The sequence below is a fragment of the Trichomonascus vanleenenianus genome (genome assembly GCF_965637985.1).
Source record: "Trichomonascus vanleenenianus strain CLIB 3782 genome assembly, contig: TRVA0_003S, whole genome shotgun sequence".
Taxonomy (NCBI): domain Eukaryota; kingdom Fungi; phylum Ascomycota; class Dipodascomycetes; order Dipodascales; family Trichomonascaceae; genus Blastobotrys; species Blastobotrys vanleenenianus.
In genome coordinates this window covers 178,422-198,890 of record NW_027481884.1, presented here as the reverse complement: position 1 = coordinate 198,890, position 20,469 = coordinate 178,422, and the positions used below count along the sequence as shown (strand labels likewise).

At 51.5% G+C, this 20,469-nt stretch overlaps 11 protein-coding genes across 11 annotated transcripts; 4 read left to right on the top strand and 7 right to left on the bottom strand.

Annotated features, from left to right (window-relative positions):
* Window positions 1–152: 152 nt before the first annotated feature.
* On the bottom strand, window positions 153–1,703 carry TRVA0_003S01992 (uncharacterized protein; the record flags this gene model as incomplete). Its single annotated transcript, XM_076682470.1, has 1 exon — window positions 153–1,703. One exon carries the CDS (start codon window positions 1,701–1,703, stop codon window positions 153–155), a length of 1,551 nt encoding a protein of 516 aa, XP_076543253.1.
* Window positions 1,704–1,952: 249 nt separating this feature from the next.
* On the top strand, window positions 1,953–3,892 carry DPB11 (protein kinase activating protein DPB11; the record flags this gene model as incomplete). Its single annotated transcript, XM_076682469.1, has 2 exons — window positions 1,953–2,021; window positions 2,084–3,892. 2 exons carry the CDS (start codon window positions 1,953–1,955, stop codon window positions 3,890–3,892), a joined length of 1,878 nt encoding a protein of 625 aa, XP_076543252.1.
* A 35-nt stretch (window positions 3,893–3,927) lies between these two features.
* RIT1 (tRNA A64-2'-O-ribosylphosphate transferase) lies at window positions 3,928–5,229 on the bottom strand (the record flags this gene model as incomplete). The annotated part of the gene is made up of 1 exon (XM_076682468.1): window positions 3,928–5,229. The coding sequence occupies one exon, from the start codon at window positions 5,227–5,229 to the stop codon at window positions 3,928–3,930; it is 1,302 nt and encodes a 433-aa protein (XP_076543251.1).
* Window positions 5,230–5,562: 333 nt separating this feature from the next.
* Window positions 5,563–6,750, top strand: PAF1 (RNA polymerase II-associated protein 1; the record flags this gene model as incomplete). Its single annotated transcript, XM_076682467.1, has 1 exon — window positions 5,563–6,750. The coding sequence occupies one exon, from the start codon at window positions 5,563–5,565 to the stop codon at window positions 6,748–6,750; it is 1,188 nt and encodes a 395-aa protein (XP_076543250.1).
* Window positions 6,751–7,092: 342 nt separating this feature from the next.
* On the bottom strand, window positions 7,093–7,797 carry TGS1 (RNA methyltransferase; the record flags this gene model as incomplete). Its single annotated transcript, XM_076682466.1, has 1 exon — window positions 7,093–7,797. One exon carries the CDS (start codon window positions 7,795–7,797, stop codon window positions 7,093–7,095), a length of 705 nt encoding a protein of 234 aa, XP_076543249.1.
* Window positions 7,798–8,327: 530 nt separating this feature from the next.
* Window positions 8,328–10,508, top strand: SEC1 (Sec1p; the record flags this gene model as incomplete). Its single annotated transcript, XM_076682465.1, has 4 exons — window positions 8,328–8,355; window positions 8,411–8,451; window positions 8,500–8,587; window positions 8,641–10,508. The coding sequence occupies 4 exons, from the start codon at window positions 8,328–8,330 to the stop codon at window positions 10,506–10,508; spliced, it is 2,025 nt and encodes a 674-aa protein (XP_076543248.1).
* A 380-nt stretch (window positions 10,509–10,888) lies between these two features.
* TRVA0_003S01860 (uncharacterized protein) lies at window positions 10,889–11,755 on the bottom strand (the record flags this gene model as incomplete). Its single annotated transcript, XM_076682464.1, has 1 exon — window positions 10,889–11,755. The coding sequence occupies one exon, from the start codon at window positions 11,753–11,755 to the stop codon at window positions 10,889–10,891; it is 867 nt and encodes a 288-aa protein (XP_076543247.1).
* Window positions 11,756–12,155: 400 nt separating this feature from the next.
* Window positions 12,156–13,559, bottom strand: TRVA0_003S01838 (homeobox domain-containing protein; the record flags this gene model as incomplete). Its single annotated transcript, XM_076682463.1, has 1 exon — window positions 12,156–13,559. One exon carries the CDS (start codon window positions 13,557–13,559, stop codon window positions 12,156–12,158), a length of 1,404 nt encoding a protein of 467 aa, XP_076543246.1.
* An 854-nt stretch (window positions 13,560–14,413) lies between these two features.
* Window positions 14,414–15,627, bottom strand: TRVA0_003S01816 (uncharacterized protein; the record flags this gene model as incomplete). Its single annotated transcript, XM_076682462.1, has 3 exons — window positions 15,083–15,627; window positions 14,922–15,031; window positions 14,414–14,874 (listed from the first exon to the last, which is right to left on the bottom strand). Exons 2-3 carry the CDS (start codon window positions 14,968–14,970, stop codon window positions 14,414–14,416), a joined length of 510 nt encoding a protein of 169 aa, XP_076543245.1. The 5' UTR covers window positions 14,971–15,031; window positions 15,083–15,627.
* Window positions 15,628–16,286: 659 nt separating this feature from the next.
* CTI6 (Cti6p) lies at window positions 16,287–17,663 on the top strand (the record flags this gene model as incomplete). Its single annotated transcript, XM_076682461.1, has 1 exon — window positions 16,287–17,663. The coding sequence occupies one exon, from the start codon at window positions 16,287–16,289 to the stop codon at window positions 17,661–17,663; it is 1,377 nt and encodes a 458-aa protein (XP_076543244.1).
* Window positions 17,664–18,454: 791 nt separating this feature from the next.
* VPS45 (Vps45p) lies at window positions 18,455–20,176 on the bottom strand (the record flags this gene model as incomplete). Its single annotated transcript, XM_076682460.1, has 1 exon — window positions 18,455–20,176. One exon carries the CDS (start codon window positions 20,174–20,176, stop codon window positions 18,455–18,457), a length of 1,722 nt encoding a protein of 573 aa, XP_076543243.1.
* Between the last annotated feature and the right edge of the window lie 293 nt (window positions 20,177–20,469).

The window sequence follows — 20,469 nt, the reverse complement described above, 5'->3', positions numbered from 1 at the left end:
AAGATCTCGTTGGCATGGCGGGGGGTTTGGGGGCAGAGCCCCCAACTACGGGAGCTCGAGGGCTGGCCCTCCAAAACACTCTCCTAGTACTAACAGGGGGGAGTTGTGGAGGAATTGTTGCTGTTAGTCATGATCGTTATAATGTACATATTTTACAAGGCCTCTTTGAGACTGGCGAAGCGTAGGGCGCGGAGACCGCCTTCGTCTTGAGCGGCGGCGGCCATCTGCTCGGTGTCCTTCATCTGCATGAACCGCTCCGTTCGCGTGAGGGCCTTCTTGTACTTGCCAGAGACCTCGAGGTGATTGAGGATGCCCGTCTTGATAGGTTCGTAGGCGGAGTCCTTGGCGACCCAGGAGTCGACCAGCGTTAATGCCTTGTTCTTGCGGCCCAGCCGAATGAGCTTTTTGACAGTCCGGTTGATAAACACCGAGGCAAGCAGCTTCTTCTCCCACACGTTAGGGGTCTCGAAGATGGAGTCAATCTCGCGCTCCATGATGCTAGTTCGGTTACGCAGCTCCAGCTCCAACAGCCGCAGATAGAACATGAAGAAGGTCGGGTGGACGCCGTTTGCTCTCAGCTCGGCCCACAGGCCGTCAAACTGCCGGAGCGGGTACTTATTATCGACAAACGCCCACTTGAGCAGCACAGTCCAGTAATGCAAGGTTGCAGTGGCGTTCCCCTGCAACCGAATGGAGCCGTACTGCGGCGCGAGCCACCGGCAATAGTCGAGCCCTTCCTGGAGCTCGCCGCAATATGCAAATGAGTGAATGATGCTAGTTAATGTAGTCGTGTCCGGCGCAAGCAGCGATCCGCTCTTGGCGATGCGCTTCGACCGGTCGTAGTCGCCAATCTCGCCCCACAGAGACGAGATCACCGTGCGCAGGCTGCCCAGGTCCTCATTCTTGGCGAAGTAGAACATGAGCAGGTCGTGGGTGCGCAGGTCCGGCATGCACCCTTCGGCCACCATGCGCTTGAAAAGCTCCATCGTGTCGTTCGTCACAGGAGGCTCCAGCACAGTGTCCATGTACGTTTTGCGGTTGACGCGGCAGAACCGCTCCCAGAACCAGGGGTATCCGTTGCAGGTGGCTCTGATGTAAGCGTTCCACAGCGCAGTCGTCCGCGCAACCCCCAGCTTCTCCACTTCAGCCCACAGCTGGTCCACCTTGTAGTACTCCCGGGCCTGGAACGCTCCGTCAATCATGCGGGCGTAGTCATTGGCCGTCAGGGTGTGTCCAGCGTCCTTGAGCGCCTTGAAGACCGCCTCGTGGCGGGCCCAGAACTTGCGGTGCATGCGAGGGCCCAGCGCCATCCTCCGCAACAGCTGGGTGCACTGGCGCGGGTTCAGCTCTTTTAATAGGTTGGGCTCAGTAGTGTGGAGTAGTTCAAACGACTCCCAGATCCGCTCCGAGACTTCGGTCCGGACCGTCTCGTCGGTCAGCAGAAGCGTGAGCTCCTGGAGCCGCGGGTCTCCATGGCTCTCTTTGTGTAGCGGGATCTCAAACGGTCTGGCGCCAATGGGATCATCCGGATGCAGGGCTCTCCGTGAGTGCGGCAGGAGGGTCGTGTCGGTGATGCTGCGCCGCAGAACGTAGTCTTTGGCGACTTTCATGTACTCGGCGGGCTCGATCGGCTTCGCCGTAGCCATGGTGCGCCGCCCGAGCAGCGCGATTCGCCCTGCCAGCCGGTGGTGGAAGGGCCTCATGGGATTGGTTGGATGCTGTCGTTCGTCGCTTCGGGCCGGATTCGAAATTTTTCAATCATTTCGCCCCGGGCTGCGAAATACGCGGAGACGAGCGGGTAAGCGGGCACAACACATCCCGACGCGGATCACGATAAATTGAATTCGTCGACCCGCGTTGACAATTGCTATTGGTAGTTGTAGTAGTTGATCTTAACGCTATTGGTAGTAGTTGATGTCAAATCGCTCTTTGTGAGAGATAGTAATTGGCTGATGTCGCTGAGTGATGGTTTGCTCGCGGGTAAAGTGATCTGCTGTACTCAAGTTGAGCCCGAGATCAGGGTAAGTATTTCTCGCTACCAGGATAGATCTGGTTATTTGGTCAAAGCTAACGATAAGGGTAGGACAAAATATACCATGTGGTAGAGACCCTTGGAGGCGTGTTTTCGCAACACCTCAGCGAGGATGTGACCCATCTTGTTGTGGGCGGGCGGAACACGCCAAAGTACCAGTTTGCCGTCCGCCAGAGAGGAGATATGGTCTTCCTCAAGCCAGCATTCCTTCCGGCGTTGTTTGAGAACTGGCAGAAAGGTGATGAATTTAGAGATATCGATTCGGAACTGGCGAAAGGGAAGCTTGGTGTGTTTGAAGGCTGTTCCATCTGCTTTACTAACATTGAAGCTGGTGAACGGCGGGAACTGATTGACCTCATCCGCGCCAATGGCGCAGAATTCACCAAAGACCTGATCAAAGACTCGACGACTCATCTAGTGACCGACGGGATGTCTGGGAAAAAGCTCGAGTTTGCTCGCAAATGGGGCCAGCATATTGTAACTAAAGCATGGGTGCATGATAGCATACGGCGAGGGGCCGCCCTGCGTGAAGACTATTATCATCCGGACCTGCCAGAGGATCGAATTGGCAAGGATGCATGCATAGAATGGCCGGAGGACAACACACCCAAAAAATCGGTGCCCAAGGAGAAACCAGCCCCCCGCAAGCCGAGTCTTAGGCTTTCAAAGAAGCGAAACCTCAATCCGGACGAGGTGTGGGGTGTTGTAAATAATGATGACTCAATTCGGCGGACCAAGGCTTCCAAAAGCTCGGAGGATTCGTGGATAGATACTCGGCAGCCTGAGAATACCAGCAGTATAATCTCGGCTAATAACCCAAGCCACACCAGCAATAATAGCGGTGATACCAGCGGCCGCATATTTGAGCATTTTGACTTTACCTTTTATGGCTTCACGTCCAAGCAAGACAGTATTTTGAAGAATACAATTGAGTCTCTCGGAGGCATGGTGCGCGATAGTATCGATGACGTTCACGACTTTGTTATTATAAGCTCTTCCATGGCGCCGGCTAGCAGGCCGCAACCGAAAAATGCCGCCATCGCGACGGAATGGATGATCGAAAGGTCAATGCATTTAAAATCACTAACTCTAGATATCTGGGGCACCCCACTAGAACACCACAACGTGCCGGGATTCGACTGTCTCAACATACACTACTCAGGATACTCAGGCATCGAAGAGCTGCATCTCTCTCGTATGATAAAACTGCTTGGAGCCAACCACGAACCAATAATGGAGGTCAACGCAGGAAGGACTAATTCGACCGACATCGTCATTATGTCCAAAGCTAAAGGCCGTCGCCAGAAGATTCTTCTATGCCAGAAGCACAAGATACCGATGGTCACCGAGACGTGGCTGTTCAAATGTGCAGAAAAAGGCTTCTTGGTACCTCTAGATGAGCCAGAGTGTCTCGTGTTTCAAGACCAGGTTGTGCACGATAAGTTCCTCCGTAGGAGGTCAGCAGGCAACGCCGAACCCTCGCCTGCCACGAAAAGAACAAAAAACGACGGATTCCAGCAGCCCAAGCGTCTGGACGACAATAAACGGAGGAAGACTAAGCTGCTTGGCAAGGCGATGCAGTCGAACATGAAGACTCAGACCGAAACCCAGCATTTCCACGACGAAAGTAACGAATTTGAAGATGAGCCGGAATACACTCAGGTCTCTTATTTGAACCCGGAATCTATATCTGCCAAGAAACAGCTCATGGCTGCACTGGGAGAAGACCCGGAGCTCTCTACGACCGGAAATGTTGAGTACGTCGAGGATACGACGCCGGCCATCGAGGCCAAGAAGGGCCTTGCAACAGCTGCAGACCGGCCTCGCCGCAACCTGAGAAATAGAAATAATGACGATTAACCTTGTTACCATTGAAGGATGATGTTTCAGCGGGATTATCCCATTAGGAAGGAATTTATCGAGTTGAGGGTAGCCCGACTTGGGTTGACCTTATGCTGCACGATGATGCGTGCTAGTCGTTTGCGGATACCTTCCTTGCCGAGGTACAACTTTGATTTCTGCAGTAGTGGCATGCCCTCCTCAGAATGGTACAAGCACAAGAGTGTAAGGGCAATTCCCACGCTAAAGTCGTTACCTGTATCACAGACAATGGCAATTGATTTGGTCGGCGAGTATAGTGAGTTAAATTGCTTGACCAAGGTAGGTAACCAGGCGCGAAGCTCTTTAGACCCTTTTTTCCCGGACTCTAATGGATGAGTAATGCGATTTTCTCTTGAAGGTGTAGCCTGAGAGGATACATCAATGATAATATCTGCCCCCGCTTCAAGCGGTCCAATTCCGAAGGAGACATTCGATGGGGCGACATTATTCAGTGGACGGCTAGCTCGAGGGATGCTTTGTTGTTGTTGCTGTTGAGCGTACTCCTTAATCATGTCGTGAAGCTCCGAATCAGAATAGTCTATTGATCTCAGCTCTTCTTGTTGCCACAGAATATCTGAGGTAAGCAATTGGGCCCATTCCTCGTGATCGTCTGCGGCTCCCTGCACATAAGTATAGCCATGCTCGTGGAGAGTACCATCTTGCACCATCTGCGACGCTGTGCACAATACAATCGGATAGAATTCTTCAAAGTGCGGCACTTCCTCGGGCAAGTGCTGATCAGGCGTTACCCAGAGGGGCCTCAGTGGCTTTTTCAGCTTGTCGCGGCACGCTTCCAGGTCAAGGTTCATTCCTTTCAAATGCGCGACAAAGTCTGGGATGAGCGCTTCAATCTGGCTGTGTTCACTCTCGGAGACTGCATTAGGCGGGGTGTACAGCTCGGCCATGTCGAAGAACATGGCATTTAGTACAGCGCACCAGATAGGCACCGTCTTAGACAGTGCATCGGGCATGCGTTTACCTCGCCTAGTTGAATCGACGATAATGATCCCGTTTGATCCAGCGATGGTGTCGATAACATGAAGATTCAGCCGCCTCGTAGAGAAGCTCCATTGGTTAACGTGGCCGTCTGTTGATTTGAAATAGACGGACTCCTGGATCTTCTGGGGCGGGACGTACCATCGTCCACAGCGCTCGTTAGCAATCAACGGGAGTCCATAGCGGTCGGAGACTTCGCAAACAAACTGGGAGTCTTTGACGATGGACTGGATGCGGTTCCTCACGCTGCGCGAGCTTTTCCGAATCGACTTTGACAGGTCTGCAAACGATTCCTTGACGTATTCTCCATAGTCCGCCATTCTTCGGGGTTGATCCGGTATGTCTTGAAAAATGAAATTTCCGGACCCAAATGTTCGCGTTTTGTTGCTGCTGAAGTGTCTACGGCCTAATTTGTTGGCACGAAATTGTATTTATTAACCTATAGTATACCTATTATCCCAACTTTTTGCAGCCTATGGTAATTCGATGGTGATTCCACTGTAACTTAACGGTAATTCGGTCTTGTATTGTGTTGTAACGCTTAATCGATAACGTGAGAGACGACACATTTTTCATCCCAACCGATCCAACACGACGACATCCCCCTCATCCCTCGACGACAACCACCCGAATTAACCCCTGAGAAACGAAGAATGTCGAGGGCGCCAGTTAGACAGGACTACGTCGTCCGGGTGAGATACCAGAATGAGCTGCCACCTCCACAATGCCCGCCAAAGCTGCTCAACGTGCCCGATGATACCAATAAGCTGGCTGACGCGAGCTTCCTGTCAGAGCTCATGCGAAGACACCCGCTCAACGTGGACGTGAACAACGACATAGGCATGCCGCTTGATCTCACGCAGATCCCGGGAGTCCTGGATCGCGACGACGAGTCTGGCATCTACCCCCAGGAGCCCCAGGCGAAACTCGACCCCAAGGACCGGGCGCTTCTGCGAGAGCCTGCGGGCGAAGGAGCCGCCAAGACGACATCGAGCGTAGCGTTCCTGCGGCGGACTGAGTACATCTCGACAGAAACGAGCAAGCTCAAGGGCAACCTCGAGTCCAAGGCCACCCTGCTGCGCCAGCGCCAGAAGAGCGACAAGGTCGACCCCGCCGCTCAGCTGCGAACCGTCGAAGCCACGTTCGAAGCGGCCAGCAGCTCTGATCTCAGTACAATCAAGCACCCTACTAAGAAGCATCTCAAGGCTGTCGAAGCGTGGCCTGTCGTACCCGATTCGAAGATGTTTGATCTCATGTACCTTTCGGTAAAGATGGTTGGTTCAGCTTCTTTGAGCACGCACAAGACGCCGTTTGCCCCAGAGTCGCTTAATACGGCTCTATTCAAGCAGACCTCTGTGGAGGATGAGGAGTGGATGTCGTTCTACTCGGCGGACGAAGAGACTGCCAAGGAGCTCAAGAAGAGAGTCGACAGCCCTGCCGACGCCCTACCTGAGGAAGATGAAAGTAAAGTGTATCGATTTAAGCGCGTGCAGGACTACGATGTGCAGCTAACTGTGCACGACTCGCTGTTTGACGAGATTGCTATTAACTTTGACGAAGAGAAGAACGTCGCCAATTATATCCCGCTGCTGGGTCGAACGAGCCTCAAGCGGCGCAGAGTCGTCAAGCACCGACGGGATCTCGTCAACGAACACAGCGTGGCCAACATTGACCTGTCGCTGCGAGAAATCACCGCCAAGGAAAGCATTGCGCGAGATAACCAGAGGTCGCAGTACGACCCTGTTACCTACCAGGTGACCGAGATTGAGGAGGACGAGGAGGAACAAAATGGCTCTGCCGAAAAACCAGATGAGGATGCCATGGACGAAGACGAGGAGTAGCTTCGTAATTATTTATATCATCAATGAGACCATGCTCTCACCACCTTCCAAGACCCTAAAGGTAATTGGGGGCCAACCCCCAAACCTCCGTGGCTCCGCTTCGCGGAGGACCCGACTATTTGGGGTATCTAACCTATATGGTACATGGTAGTGATAAAGCTAGAGGTTCTACTGAAAACCTCCGCGGAGCGGAGCTGCGGGGGTTTGGGGGCTGGCCCCATAGGCCACTTTGTAGCTTCGATTCACGTCATGATGTAACTGAAGGAGCTGAAGCTTTTATGGGTTAGTTGGGGGGGGGGGCCAGCCCCCCAAACCCCCCGTAGCTCCGCTCCGCGGAGGTGATTATATGCTATAGCTATTGTGGACCATGTCCCTGCCAAAGTAGACACACATGCCGTTTACTCGCCCGCTACATGTCATGTAGTCGACGTCCGCTTTCTGTCCCTTGGGCAGAAGGGCCACTATTTGCGTCAGGTCCGACGATTTGGGCAGGAAAAGACAAAAGTTTGCAGCCAATTCGGCTGCCTTGGTCATCAATTTGTTTATTGGCAGCTTTTCGCCGCCTTCTTCCTCGCAATTGAGGTCCCACACTTCTCGCTTGTAGCTCTGGCCGCCCCACGGCGGAGAGCAGAAAAGCACGATCTCCTCGTCACTATACCCTTCCACGCCCAGGCTCTCTTTAGTTAAGCGGAAAAAATCCTCATGGTGGAACTCAATGGTCTGGTCTACTTCGTAAACCTGCGCGTTATTCATTGCGTGTTCACAAGTCTCCATATCCAACTCGTTGTATATGACGCGGTCAAACATTAGAGCCAGCTGGATCGTGTTCCCACCGGCACCGCCAAATGGATCTATGACTACTTTGGCCTTGGGGAACCGCAACTTAAGCTGTCGTGCCGTCTTTTGTGCTACAGATTCGGCAGTCACGCTATACCATTGCTTTTCGTTCAGCTGGATCCCCTCGTCGTATAAACTGAACAGACTATACCGTCTGTTGTAGAACTTCCTCAGCTCACGCGGAACTGCTAGCTTTTTTTTCTGTCCCATGCAATAGTCCTCTATCAAACTGATCTGTATCGGGCTGATCTGCTATCGTATGAATTTTCAGTGCTCAGTGCCGCTAATTCGTTGGATTTTACCAACATCAAATTGAGGATCGCAATCATGGGTACAGTGAGTTGATAGTAATCAACTGATTACATAGTTTTCCGCCAGAGACAACTGCAAATTTAGTACCTAGCTGGCAGAAGAGTTCATAGTCAATATTAGTAGTTACCAAATGCATATAGGGTTAAAGGAGAGCACCAGAGTTGGGGGGGCCACTCCCCCTCCCTGAAGCTCCGCTAACGCGGAGAATTCTTGCAAATGGTCAATTGAGTCCCTCCGCGAAGCAATGCTACGGGAGCTCGAGGGTCGGCCTTCGAATACACTCAACTTCGTAGTACTAATTGGCCGGTGCACTCATGAGAATTAAAGTGGGATGAAATAGTTAAATGCAGGCAACCCCTGGACGTGCTCATTTCCAACAGCTCATCGCGATCTCTCCTTAGCACCGAACCCACCTGGGGACGTAAATAATGTCGTTAATCGAGGCTCTGCGGCAGCGTAAGTGGTTGATTTTTACGGGTTATATGATTTTGTCAGCTAACCAAATTTCCAGGCGTATTTGAGGCCATTGATTCGGTCCAACCTCCAAGTAGGGTACGAAAAACCACCGATTGTGGAGATGGAAAGCTGACAGGGAGATAGTACAAAGTGCTGGTAATCGACGAGCATGTAAAGCGCATATTCGACTACATCTTTGATAAGAACGAGCTTCTCAACCGACAATGCGCAAGTAAGTCTCACCCTCACCTCGCATAATGAACGATGTTAACTAACCCCGGATAGGTGTCGAAGTACTGACCTCACGGAGGATCACTCAGCAGTATATGGAAGCTCTGTACATTATGAAGCCATCGCCATTGACTATAGACTGTCTCAATGCGGACTTCACCCGCGTGCCCAATCGGTACGCAGGAGCACACCTGTTTCTTCTACCGGGGCTTACAGACGAGATGCATCATAAGATCCGTAACTCGAGTGCCGGACAATTCATAAGGCGGCTCGATGTCAAGTACTTTGATTTCTTCCCACTGGAGGGCCAGGTGTTCACTTTTGATGAGCCGTGGGCAGCCGAGACGTTCTTCAATCGCAACTGCCACGATCTGGTAAACCCCGAGCTGCGCAAGATGGTAGCCCGGCTGGCCAGTGTGTGCACCACGCTTGGAGAATACCCCATTATCCGGTTCCAGAAACCACTCCAGAACTCTTACGAGGCCCAGCTGCTGTCGTTCATGACGGCCAATGCCCTGCAGCAGGAGCTCGACAAGTACGCCCGAGAGCACCCGGAGTACCCCCCAGTCCAGGAGAATAGGCCTCGAGCCACTATGCTTATTGTAGACAGGTCGGTAGATCCGATTGCCCCGCTGCTCCACGAGTTTACCTACCAGGCCATGGCCTACGACCTGCTCGATATTGTCGACACAAACAAGTACAAATACCAGTCTGAGCGAGGGAGCGGCACTGAGGAGGCCCAGGGCGTGCTGAGCGACAAGGATGCCGAGTGGGTGGCCCTGAGGCACCTCCACATGCAAGAAGCCATTGATACCCTGACGCAGAAACTGGAGAAGTTCAAGAAGGAGAACCCGCATCTCGTAGATCAGTCCAAACAGGCCACTGTCACGGACTTGCAAGACATGATTGCGACGCTGCCCATGTTTGCCGAGATGAAGGAGCGATTCGCGCTGCACCTGGCCATGGCGGACGCCTGTATGGACAAGTTCCAAAAGAAGAACCTAAATGCCGTAGCCAACATCGAGCAGACCTGCGCCACGGGCGTTGGTCCTGATGGCAAGCGAAACAAGCATCTTACGGACGATTTGGTAGAACTTCTGGCTGATCCGGAAGGGACACTGGGGCCGCTCGACAAGGTACGACTCATTGCGCTTTACGCACTCTATCGAGGAGGGCTCATTGAGGCCGATTTCAAGAAGCTGCAGAAACACTGTGGTCTCGAGGAATTTGAAGTGCAGATGATTCGCAACATGGGCGTCATTGGCTCGCAAACGTTCAAGGAAACCCCCAAAGGCAAGCCCAACAAAGATATGCTGGCGCGGCGATTCCATGGAGCCGCCTCTGGAGACGTATTTGAGACCTCAAGGTTCGTGCCAGGACTGAAGAACATTGTATCTCAGCTCATCCAGGGCACCCTGGATGCCCAAATGTTTCCCTACACCAAGGACGAGCCGGTAGCGAACGAGCTGGAGCACCACAACTCGCTGCGGAATCCTCGCCAACGAGCCGCATGGGCCAAGACTACGGCGGCATCCCAAGTGAAGCAGAGAGTGTTTGTATTTGTCATTGGCGGTGCCACGCAATCTGAAGTGCGGTCCATGTACGAGCTGTCGCAGCAATTAAACCGAGAAGTCATTATTGGCGGCACAGCTATCCTCACCCCGACACTGTACTTGATGAACATGGGTCGGCTCACAGTTCCGCGAGACCGGCTGAAACTGCCCATAGACAGGCCTCCTCAGAAGGCGCCTGCTCATTTGTTCGAGTCGGACCGACAAACGAGGCAGGCGAATCAGGCTGTTCCGGCGCAGAAGCCGTCTCCTAATGCGCCGCAGCCGCCGGCAAAGTCTTCCACGCCTTTGGACGCTATGAATGTTCCAAAGAAGGAAAAGAAGAGCAAGCTAAAAAAGTTCTTCAAATAGTCCCCTCCTGTAATAGCACTTTAATATCGCGAACATGTAATGCCTTATAAGTGTTTTGTGAAAACATTACGAATATGAAGAGAATATTGCTATATCATTATGAATGCAATCGTGCTACACATCATTACGAATGAAATTGTATATAACATTGCTACAACATAGCGAATGAAATCATATAGAGAATATTGCGAATGAAATTATGAAGAGCATATTGCGGATATTCATTAAGAATCAGTACATTCAAGCATAAATCGTAGTAACATTCAAGCATTAATCGTTGACGTTACTTGATAGTAACATTCAAAGCATAATAATCATTTATGTTACTAACACAAAAGCAGAATAGCTGATATTAGTAACATTCAAGCATGATGTTGATGTCAGTATGGTGGAGGCTGTCTCCTGGTTCCCGGCTTAGCAGGAAGGGACGCCGATTCTATATAACCTGACCGCGTAGGAGGTATCATGGGCACCGGTTGCTCATCCGAATAAATCATAGAATGCTCAGGTACCGCTTGCTGATTCTTCTGTTGAAGATAGAGGCTCTTGTTGAAAACAGGAGGCTTGTACTCCGATTGAGGGAGAGAAGGAGGGAGGCTCTGGACAGACATGAGCGATTGCGCCTCTGGGAGATTCGGCGAATAATCCGAATAGAGGGGGTTCAAATTTACACGAGCAGACGTCTGGTCTGCAAGAACTGGAGGAAATGATGCAGTGGTGGGTAATTGTGCCGAAGCATTCGGCAGAGAAGGGGGTGGTGGTTCGTAATAATCGTCTCCGTATGGCAAGCTTGAGCTCGGAGGCGGCGGTGGCCTGGCAAGAATTGCATATCCACTATCTGCCTCTTTGCTATTATCGCTACTACCATAAGGAGCGCTCGCGAGCATGCCTCCAACTGGCGCCACCACCGATTGATCCAGACCGTCAAGGTTCAACGCTTCCGACAGCTGATGATTATATTCCTCGTCCTCCCGCAGCTCTTCAGGGCTGAGCAGGTGGAACTTGCCATCGTGCCAGTATGCTGCTTTGAACCTTTCCTTGTCCCTTTTTCTATTGATTTTCTTTTCCATGACTAACCTCTGGTATCTTTGCTGGAATTGCTTAAGGTCTTCTGGGACCTCTGTGTTCTCGTCACCGAGAATGGCTTTATCCGAGAGCTCGAGAAGCCTATCCCGCAGGGATATGACTTTCAGCACCTCGGCCATGTAGTCATATCCCTGCCAAAACGGTTTTGGAGCGCCATACATGACAACTACCGAGAAGTTGCTTGATAATATAGTACAGTGTACGGGTTAGTTTACCTAGCTAGTATACCCCTGGTAGTACTTTAAAACTAGGTATTAAAAATTATAATTTTCACAAGATGCGAAAAAGCCTTGTGTCTACTGCTAATTCTAGTTACTCGTTCGATATAGTGAACGAGAGCTTTATTGGCCGAGTCTTAAGATCTTTTATGAGAAGGTGAAGTTTTCCGAACTAATGAGCTGTGCCAGTTGGCCCAGCAACGCATCACGTGATATGTAACATGGCGACATGGCGACATTCCAACTTTCAAAGTGGACTTCTTTGCTATTGGCGCTTCTGGCTGGTCGGCCAAAAAGTATTAATATTTTATCGTAACGCATTATAAAGTGTATATATAAAATGTCAGTTGTCATCATTAGCAGCCCCCGCAGGGGTCGAATCGTTACTAGTCATAAGTGGATCACGCAGTAGGGCGCCAAAATTAAGCGGGTCAAGAATACCTGCTGCTGCAGAGCCGGGCAATTCTTCACTCAGGTCGGCTTTGATGTAATCTAAGTTCGTCAAGTCTAGTTCGCCCGTGAGAATAGGCATTGGAGGCATTAGGTCTTCACCGGGGAGTAACGTAGAGTCCATTCCGCCAGTGGGTGAGAGTAAAGTAGGGTTGTGGTTCACCATGCCGTCAATACTTGAGTTGGCCGTAATGTTAGCAGTGTCTTTATCAGGGCTAGCCAGAGGACTGACAGTAGAAGCTGTGATATCGTTCCAGGTGTAGTGCGGCGTCTCGACAGCAGAAGACTGCGTCGCAGGCGCCCAGAGCGTTGTCGCATTGGAGTCTGCCGAAGAGGCAGGCGGTGTGGGCAACGGCTGTCGTACTCTTGCAGGCTGGAACCGGTGGAGAATGCTGAGGTTTTCAGTCAAAACATCAATTTCCCCAGTAATAGTGTGGCAAGTAAATGTCGATGCCTGGCTGCCTTCGGTGAAATCGTTGGACATGATCCAAGCAGTATCGTCTTGTTTGACAAAAAAGGAAGGAGTAAACTGGTGGTTCATGTTGACAATGAGCACGCCAATGTTCGGGTTTCCTTCCTCTTTAAAGAGATAGACCGAGTCGACCTGGCGGAATTCGCAATCTATACGGAACATGTTACTCTGGTCGCGCAGGATGTAGGATAGCCTTCCTCTGACTGGATCGTACATGGCTCGTATATCAGGGCTGTCCTCGGAGTTGTTGCTTACCCTCCTCCATTGGCCAATAGTGAGCGACAGTATAGGGAACTCGATGAAGGGTGTTTTGGCAATGAGAGTTGCCGTGGCTGTCGTCGTCGCCGCCGCACTGTTGTTATCACTTTGGATCGAGGAAATACCTGGAGCCATGGATGCAATGTCAAAAGACGATGGTCCTGCCAAAAAGCCGGTGGTGGTGTCGGTGCTGGTAGAGTCGCCAGTAAAGTATATGCCCCCGCCGAGCGCATCGCCTCTGCCAGCTGCTACAACGTAACGAGGAGCAGCAGATGGGCGATATTGAGGAGCGACGGAATTGCCAAAATTGTTGAATCCTGGGCCAGTATTCTTTTTTGTTTTGGCCCGTTTGTTTTGGAACCATATCTGAACAGACCGCTCTGTCATGTCGATGCGGTTGCCAATTTCTTCGCGTTTGCGTGCATTGGGCGTCGAATTGATCTCAAACTCTGCCGAAAGCACTCTGACTTGTTCTGGAGTCGCTCGCTGCCTTCGCTTGTGTCGCTGCTGCTGGGTTAAGTTATTCTTTCGTGGGCGTGCTCCATTTAGCGAAGGAGCTGTGTTCATCCTGTAAACTCGATTGAAAGGACCAAAAAAATATACCAAAAGAATTGAACAGGATAAAGTAAAGGTAAAGAAGAGTATAAAGGAGAAAATAGAAGAGAAAAAAAAAATAACGAATGAAAAGAAGCAAAAGAATGGCGGTACTGGGTACCCTGTATTCAGGGGTGCAAATTAATGGCACTCGATGAAATGAAATGGGTTCTATTAATAAAGCCAGTATAGAGTCATTTAGCGAGCACTGGCCAGGTCGATATTTATATACACCATTGAGGAATTCCCGAGCGCAGGTCACAATGCCTTCCCTCGGTGTGATATAAGCTAAACCTTACGGTCCGCGATCGGCTTTTCATCCTTTTTTTTTGAGTTGCAAACAAATGCAGTACCAAGCCTCGTCTAAAGCTCCCCTGTGCCTTTATTCCCATAGGTTCTTTTGTTTCTTTTTGTTTGTTTTCTTTTCTTTCAGCCAGGGCGTATCGGGCTTATCGAGTTGGTTCTGGGTTTAGCGAGGTTTTTCCACATGTTGAAATCTGCGGCTGAGACATGCTTGCGCCGCATGTATGCGCCGAGTACTACTACCCCTTAAAAATGAGCACTCGAGGAACCTCACTATTACGGTTCCTTTCCAACACACGAACGGGCCCGTTTGTAAGGATTCATGAGGCATTCATGGAATAAGCGCAGTTAGGCAGGGTGGCGAACATGAGAACCTTGACTAAAAATACGGTATAGGCACAGCTAGCCTAACCTTTTTTTTCCCTGACCATGAGGACATAAAGAAACGATAACCGATTTATACACTCTATAACATAGTATTACTGGTTATTCTATAACAAAGTATTACTTACTATGACGTAGGATTAGACAAAATGGCAAAGAGCCATGAAAAGAGCGAGCACGAGACCCCCGCTAGAGCCAGCAAAGGCAGCATTGCTGGAGGTTCCCGCGACAAACGTAGTAGCAGCTGTAGTCGTGGAGGAGGGGTGGGTGAGATTGGTGGAATTGGCAACCACCATATTCACAGCATGGGGCGGGAGCAGGCCGCCAGCGAACGAATCTGAATGGTGCAAATAATGGCTCGAATCCACCTCTCCGCGGCGGTTTAGGTTTGAGCGCAGCTCGGAGCAGAGGGTTTTGTCGCCGTTTCCATTAGGGCATATCTGGTCGATGCAGTCATTCGTTTCAGTGTTCTGATCTTCACACATGCAGCGGAAGTTGGACACGTCTCTCCATTGCTGACTTGACGTATCCAAGCAAGCCTGCAAGCACATTTGTGACGGCGCTGCTACGACTGTTGCTGCTATCGTTAATAGAGTTGCAACTACCACAATTAACTTCATTGTACTTTACTCGCTTCAATTGGCTTACTGTCCTTATATATATATACTTTTGTAGGTACCTTAGTCCTCTCGCCCATGTTGGTACCATGGAGTAAGATGAGACTTACTGTCACCTGGAATGTTTCAATTTGTTTGACACTGATAATTCCTCAGGTTAGTTTCATCCCTGATACTTTTCGATCTCCTTACAATGTGGTACTAAAGGTTTTTAGCGTATGTATCGACAATTACGATTTACTCGGGTACTTTTTTACTAGCTCCATTTTGACAAACCTTAAACAAGTGGCTTGACCATTGAGTAATTAAGTTTTTCCGTAAGCCCCTTTATATCTTTTTCACTCGACAAGGGCTGCCGAGAACCGGTGAACTTGAACTGCCTATTCGATGGACAACGTACTCGAGGGGCCCCCTGCTCAATGGAACAAGGTTCTTCGCATTTAAAATCTAGATATCTCCATGAACTATGGTACCGGTACGCAGTGCTAGCAAGGCGGGCTTAAGTATCCCGCCTGGCCTAGCCCCCATTGCACCTTTCTACATTCTTAATCTCTTTATCTTACAAAGAACGGTCTGGAATCACCTCCACTTGGCGAAAACTATCATCTTCTGACCACTCACCAGTTTGCTTCTCTCAATTTCCTGGATTTCTCCCTCATCTTTCACGAGCACTTAGGTACTCTACTGTATTGCTAGACTGGCTCTCTCCATAACCGCTTACCGCTCTGCTGCACGACCGTTGCCCCGGTGATGCAGATGGGCGACGATGGCGCGTTTTTACCACCGCACGGCTGTGCACCACTTCTTTAATTCAACATCCGCGGCCTATCGCGCGCATTGAATGCCTCGTTTCTGTCATGCCATAAACTATGGGTCTACAAGCTCGGAAAACGCCATAGCCCTTTTTGGAGTATTCTTTTTTATCAAATCAAGCCAAAAGGTTCCTTTCTCCTGCCAATTAACCACCCACCTACCGGTGCTATGCTGGGTGATAGACGGGCCCGATAAGTCGGGGTGAAATATGGCCGCGTTCGGCGGGGGCGCGCACGCGGTGGTGCACTGATTTGGAGAGTTCTGGAGGGGCTCTCTCTTCTAATCCGACAACTCCTCTTTGGCCAGCCGAGTCTTGTGACAGAGAGAAAGGTGAGAGAAAGAGAGAGCTCTGCCGGCTGTGAATGGCGGAAGTGGACACTCAAGGCATCTTGAAGCTTTCTTATTAAACCCCTCTCGATTTTCCCCCCATTTTCCCTCGGGAAAGAAAAAAAAACCGGCAATCAAACGACTTCACTCTCGAGCCCCTAACGAGCCACTAACACCCCTATTAATCCTACTACTCTTAGATAAGCAAAAACCAAATAGTCCTAGTATTAACTAGGTGTATGGTAGCCCCAGAATAATGGTCCAGCGCAGAACAAGGCCTCGATCCAGTGCCTCGTCGAGCACCGAGCGCCAGCGGCCACGAAGGCCACGACGCCGAACGGGAGAGGACGAAGAGCTCGAGATAAACGATGAAAATGAAATGGAGCTCGATGAAGAAGAAGAAGAGGAAGAATTAGAGGAAGAGGGCGGCAGCGAGGTGACTCGATGCATCTGCGGCCACCAGGACCTGCCTGCGCAGACGGTGAAAAACTCCAAAGTCGAAGTCGACACGGGACTGTTCATCCAGTGTGATTTATGCCACGTCTGGCAGCACGGATGCTGTGTCGGCTTCTCCTCGGAGGACGAGGTGCCCGACGTTTATACGTGCGAGAAGTGCCGTCCCGAGAGGCACGTTGTTGTCGTACGCCCGTGGGGCAAGACGTCTACGTACTATCCGGACGGGGCGCCCGACTGCACTAAAGAAAAAGCCACCCCCCAGGCGGCTCAGACGATGGGGGTGACCCGGGGATCGAATAAGCGCAAGAGCCGATCGCCGTCGCCCCAGCGGCCCGAGACCCAGGATACTAACGGTAAAGCCAATGGCGCCTCGAGACGAGCAGAGCGCAGACAAAGGGCGACACTCAACTCTAGAGACTACGAGGAAACGCTCCAGCGCGTCCTTGACGAGTCACTCCATGATCTGGACAACGTGGGGGGTCGACCCGCGGTTAAGGCGGAGGGGTCCAATGGAAAGGCGGTTGCTTCAGGGGGACTGCCCGAGTCGTCATCCGACGAGCGTACGCTCTCTTCCTCGTCTCGTAAGTCCAAGCGAACCCCCCGGGTTTCGCGCAAAGCGGCGATTTTCCCTGAAGAAATCCAGCTAAGGGCCAAAGAAGAGCCCGAAACTCCGGCTAATAATAACAACAATGCTCCGGGTTCGAATAATGACACAGATACCTCGACCCTTGCCAATAACAGTACAGCGACGCCGTCCAAGAAGAAGCGGTCGCGCCCCCGCCAGCGTAAGGCTGCCCAGCCCAAGTCTGCTGGGGGAACCGCCAATAATAAGAACCCGGACTCGTACCAGGAGTCGAAGCCGCGGATTCCACCTCCGAGAGCGACCATTCCCGAGCTGCGGCGCCGTGTGGCGGCCATTCTCGAGTTTGTCAGCCGTACGCGGGACGACGCCGAGCTTGAGCAGCAGGATCGCACTCGGCTGCTTGAAGAGCGCAACAAGCGGCACGCGTTTCTGTATCCGAATAACGGGGTTGTGCCCAGTGGGTTCCCGGCCATGTTTGAAAAGTACCAGGCGACCATTGAGGGAATGGAGCATCTCACGACGAAGCTGTCCCGGTGGGAAGAGCTGTACGGGTCGTACGATGCATCTACCTCCAACAATGATACGGAATCTTGATTTTTATTTACGAGCATATGTTTTTTGCGTTATATAATGACCTTCCTTTGTACCACATAGTTTGGAAAGACTAATGAATGACGATTATCTATCAACTGCCCATTACCATAATTTGATTACTCTGTGTAAGCATTTGTAATCATTCGACTGGTCTGTCAAAGTATGGTTGATACGTATGGAAGATGACGATGTTAACTAGTTGAGCCGCATGAGCCTCACGCGCCGCAGGCGTTTTATGAGAGCCGCATGAGCCGCATATCTGATAAATGAAGCGCAATGGTGATACCAGGAATTTTACAACACTTATTAGATTTGGTATTTATATCAGTTATATCAATACTTGAAAACTATACTACTGTCTATCAGTCCGCCATTACTTGAAAACGTTAGCATCGGGAGTGATGCCCCATCTAGCAATTCAACGTGTATAAAAATTTTGATGCTGTTACTAGCCAAAGTTACAACAATGATTTATCTAGACACATGAATAATAAACTATGCTTACCAGATTACTCCGCGTAGCGGAGCCACGGGGGGTCTGGGGGGCTGGCCCCCCAGGTGGATAAATACCGCGTAATTGAATTAGACATGATGTTGATAATAGACACTTAAAAGCATGGAGAAATCCGTCGATACAGAGATACTCTGCGGAACGGAGCCATTGGGGGGTCTGGGGGGCTATGGATGAACTCAATAATAGATTAGACATGTGTGAAAGATGGATGTTAATGCTGGGGAGCCCCTCCGGGGAGCGGAGCCATGGGGGGTCTGAGGGGCTGGTCCCCAGGGGTTTACCTTCTCCGGAGGCGCTCCTGGACGGTGCTATTCTCTGCGGTTAGGGGCCAGCGTTCGCTGGCTTGGCGGATATCCTTGAGGAAGGAGGCTGAGTTTTGGATGGATGTTCCGCCCAGGACGATGCGGACGCCCTTGAGGGAGGCGTTCATCTCTGCGACGAGGCGGGCTTCTTCGTAGGTGACGCCGCCGATTACGAACACGACGATGTCCTGGGGGCGGTCTCCGTCTTCGCCCATGGTCCAGCCGGGTAGATGGCCGTCGTCGTAGTACGGGTAGAGCGACTTCTTGAGCTTGCCCTTGACCAGTGCCGCGAGAATGGTCTGGAGGAGCGGTGAGTGCTGGGTATAAACGTTCTCGACGCCCTTGAGGCCCTTGAACCCGGACTGCGCTTTGGCGAAGAAGGAGTCGGAGCCAAACAGGTTCTCCTGGCGCTGCTGGGCGCCGGCATAGGTCGTGAAGAGTGTCTTCAATGCGTTGATGTCGCCGGCCGACACAGATTCGGCGTGGTCGGACAGTAAAGCCAGCAGGGACTCGGTGCCGTTGTTGGAGTGGCGCTGGTAGCGAAGCGCGTAAAGCCCAACGAGGCGCACCTTGGACTCGTCGTCGACTGTAGGGAGTACCAACAGCTCTTGGAGCTGCTTGAGGTCAGTGGCGTGGGAGTCGTTACAGGCCAGTGACTGCTCGAGTTCCGACACCTGGAGCAGGCTGTGGGCCGTCACAAGCCGTGATAGCTCGCCAACGAGTGTGACGTGCTTGGACACGTTCCCGGAAAGGCGCCGGAACTCAGGGTACTCCTCTACGAAACGTTTCATGTCAGCGATGCTCTCAATGTCGGCATTGGAGCGCGTCTTCTGCTGGTAGTGCGACACGTAGTCCTTGATGGAGGCGCCCAGGTCGCCAAAGTTGAGGAACATCGTCTTGGCGAAGAATGCGTCCTGGTCGCCGGATAGTACAATTTCCGAAAGCTCCTTGCTGACGTCGGGTACGTGGGATAGGTCGACGCGGTTGTTGGCGATGCCAATCAGCTGGTGCACCATGGCCTGGTAGGTCCAGGGCATGAGCAATGGGGTCACCGGGTCATTTTTGCGGTCGAGGAGCAGCAATATTGGCGGTGTGTCTCGCTTCTGGAAATCAAAGAGCTGTCGTTCTTGGTTCATGGCGAAGACGACTTCGTTGGCCAGGCGCTTGGCCATGGCAGAATTGCGTTCGTAGCGCACGACTGGACGCATTTTGAGCGACAGTAGCAGCGCCACGAGTCCTTCTGAGGCACGATTGAGCGCTTCTGCCCCCCATGAGTCCGGCATCTCGCCGAGAACGCAGTTGTGAAGGTTGAAGGTGAACAGGTCATGGTTGACGACGAGGTAGTCGCCGAACGCCTCCTGGACTTTGGTGACGACTTCATGGCTATCTGCCTCAGCTAAGCGCTCGAGATGGCTCTTTTTGACTATGTTGGAGAAGAAGAGCTCGTACGAGGCGTATTTTGGAGCGCGGAGCTCGTTAACCAGAGCCTGGATCGACTCCGGCGTGGGTCGCACGAACGCGATGCAGCGCAAGTGACGCATCTTCTCCCGCGTCGGGTTATCAATGCGGTCGATGAGATATATATCGTGCTTGAGGAGCAGCGACTGGGTTGTAGCCATGGAGACGATAGCTGTCGTCTCGGCGTCTAGCAACAGCACTTTAATGCTCGACGAACCTCCTCCGGGACCCGCAATCATACGATTGACGTACGAGTGGACCGTCTTCATCAAGTCCATCCTTTCTTTCTTCCTTTCTCCTCGATCTACTCTCTATCCGACGTGGGCTCCCTATCTAAGTGTCGGCTCCGTGTGGATGGGGCATGTGTCCCATAGGTGATGTCGCTTGATCTCGTTGGGATGTCGGCTAACCTTTTGGAATGTCGTATTGGCGTGCTATCCCGCTGGGATGTCGTATTGTCGCATTGTGACGTTGGGATGTCTTCGGATAGCCTTAAATGGCGCTATGTCGGGTTAGTTAGTTGGGATGTCGG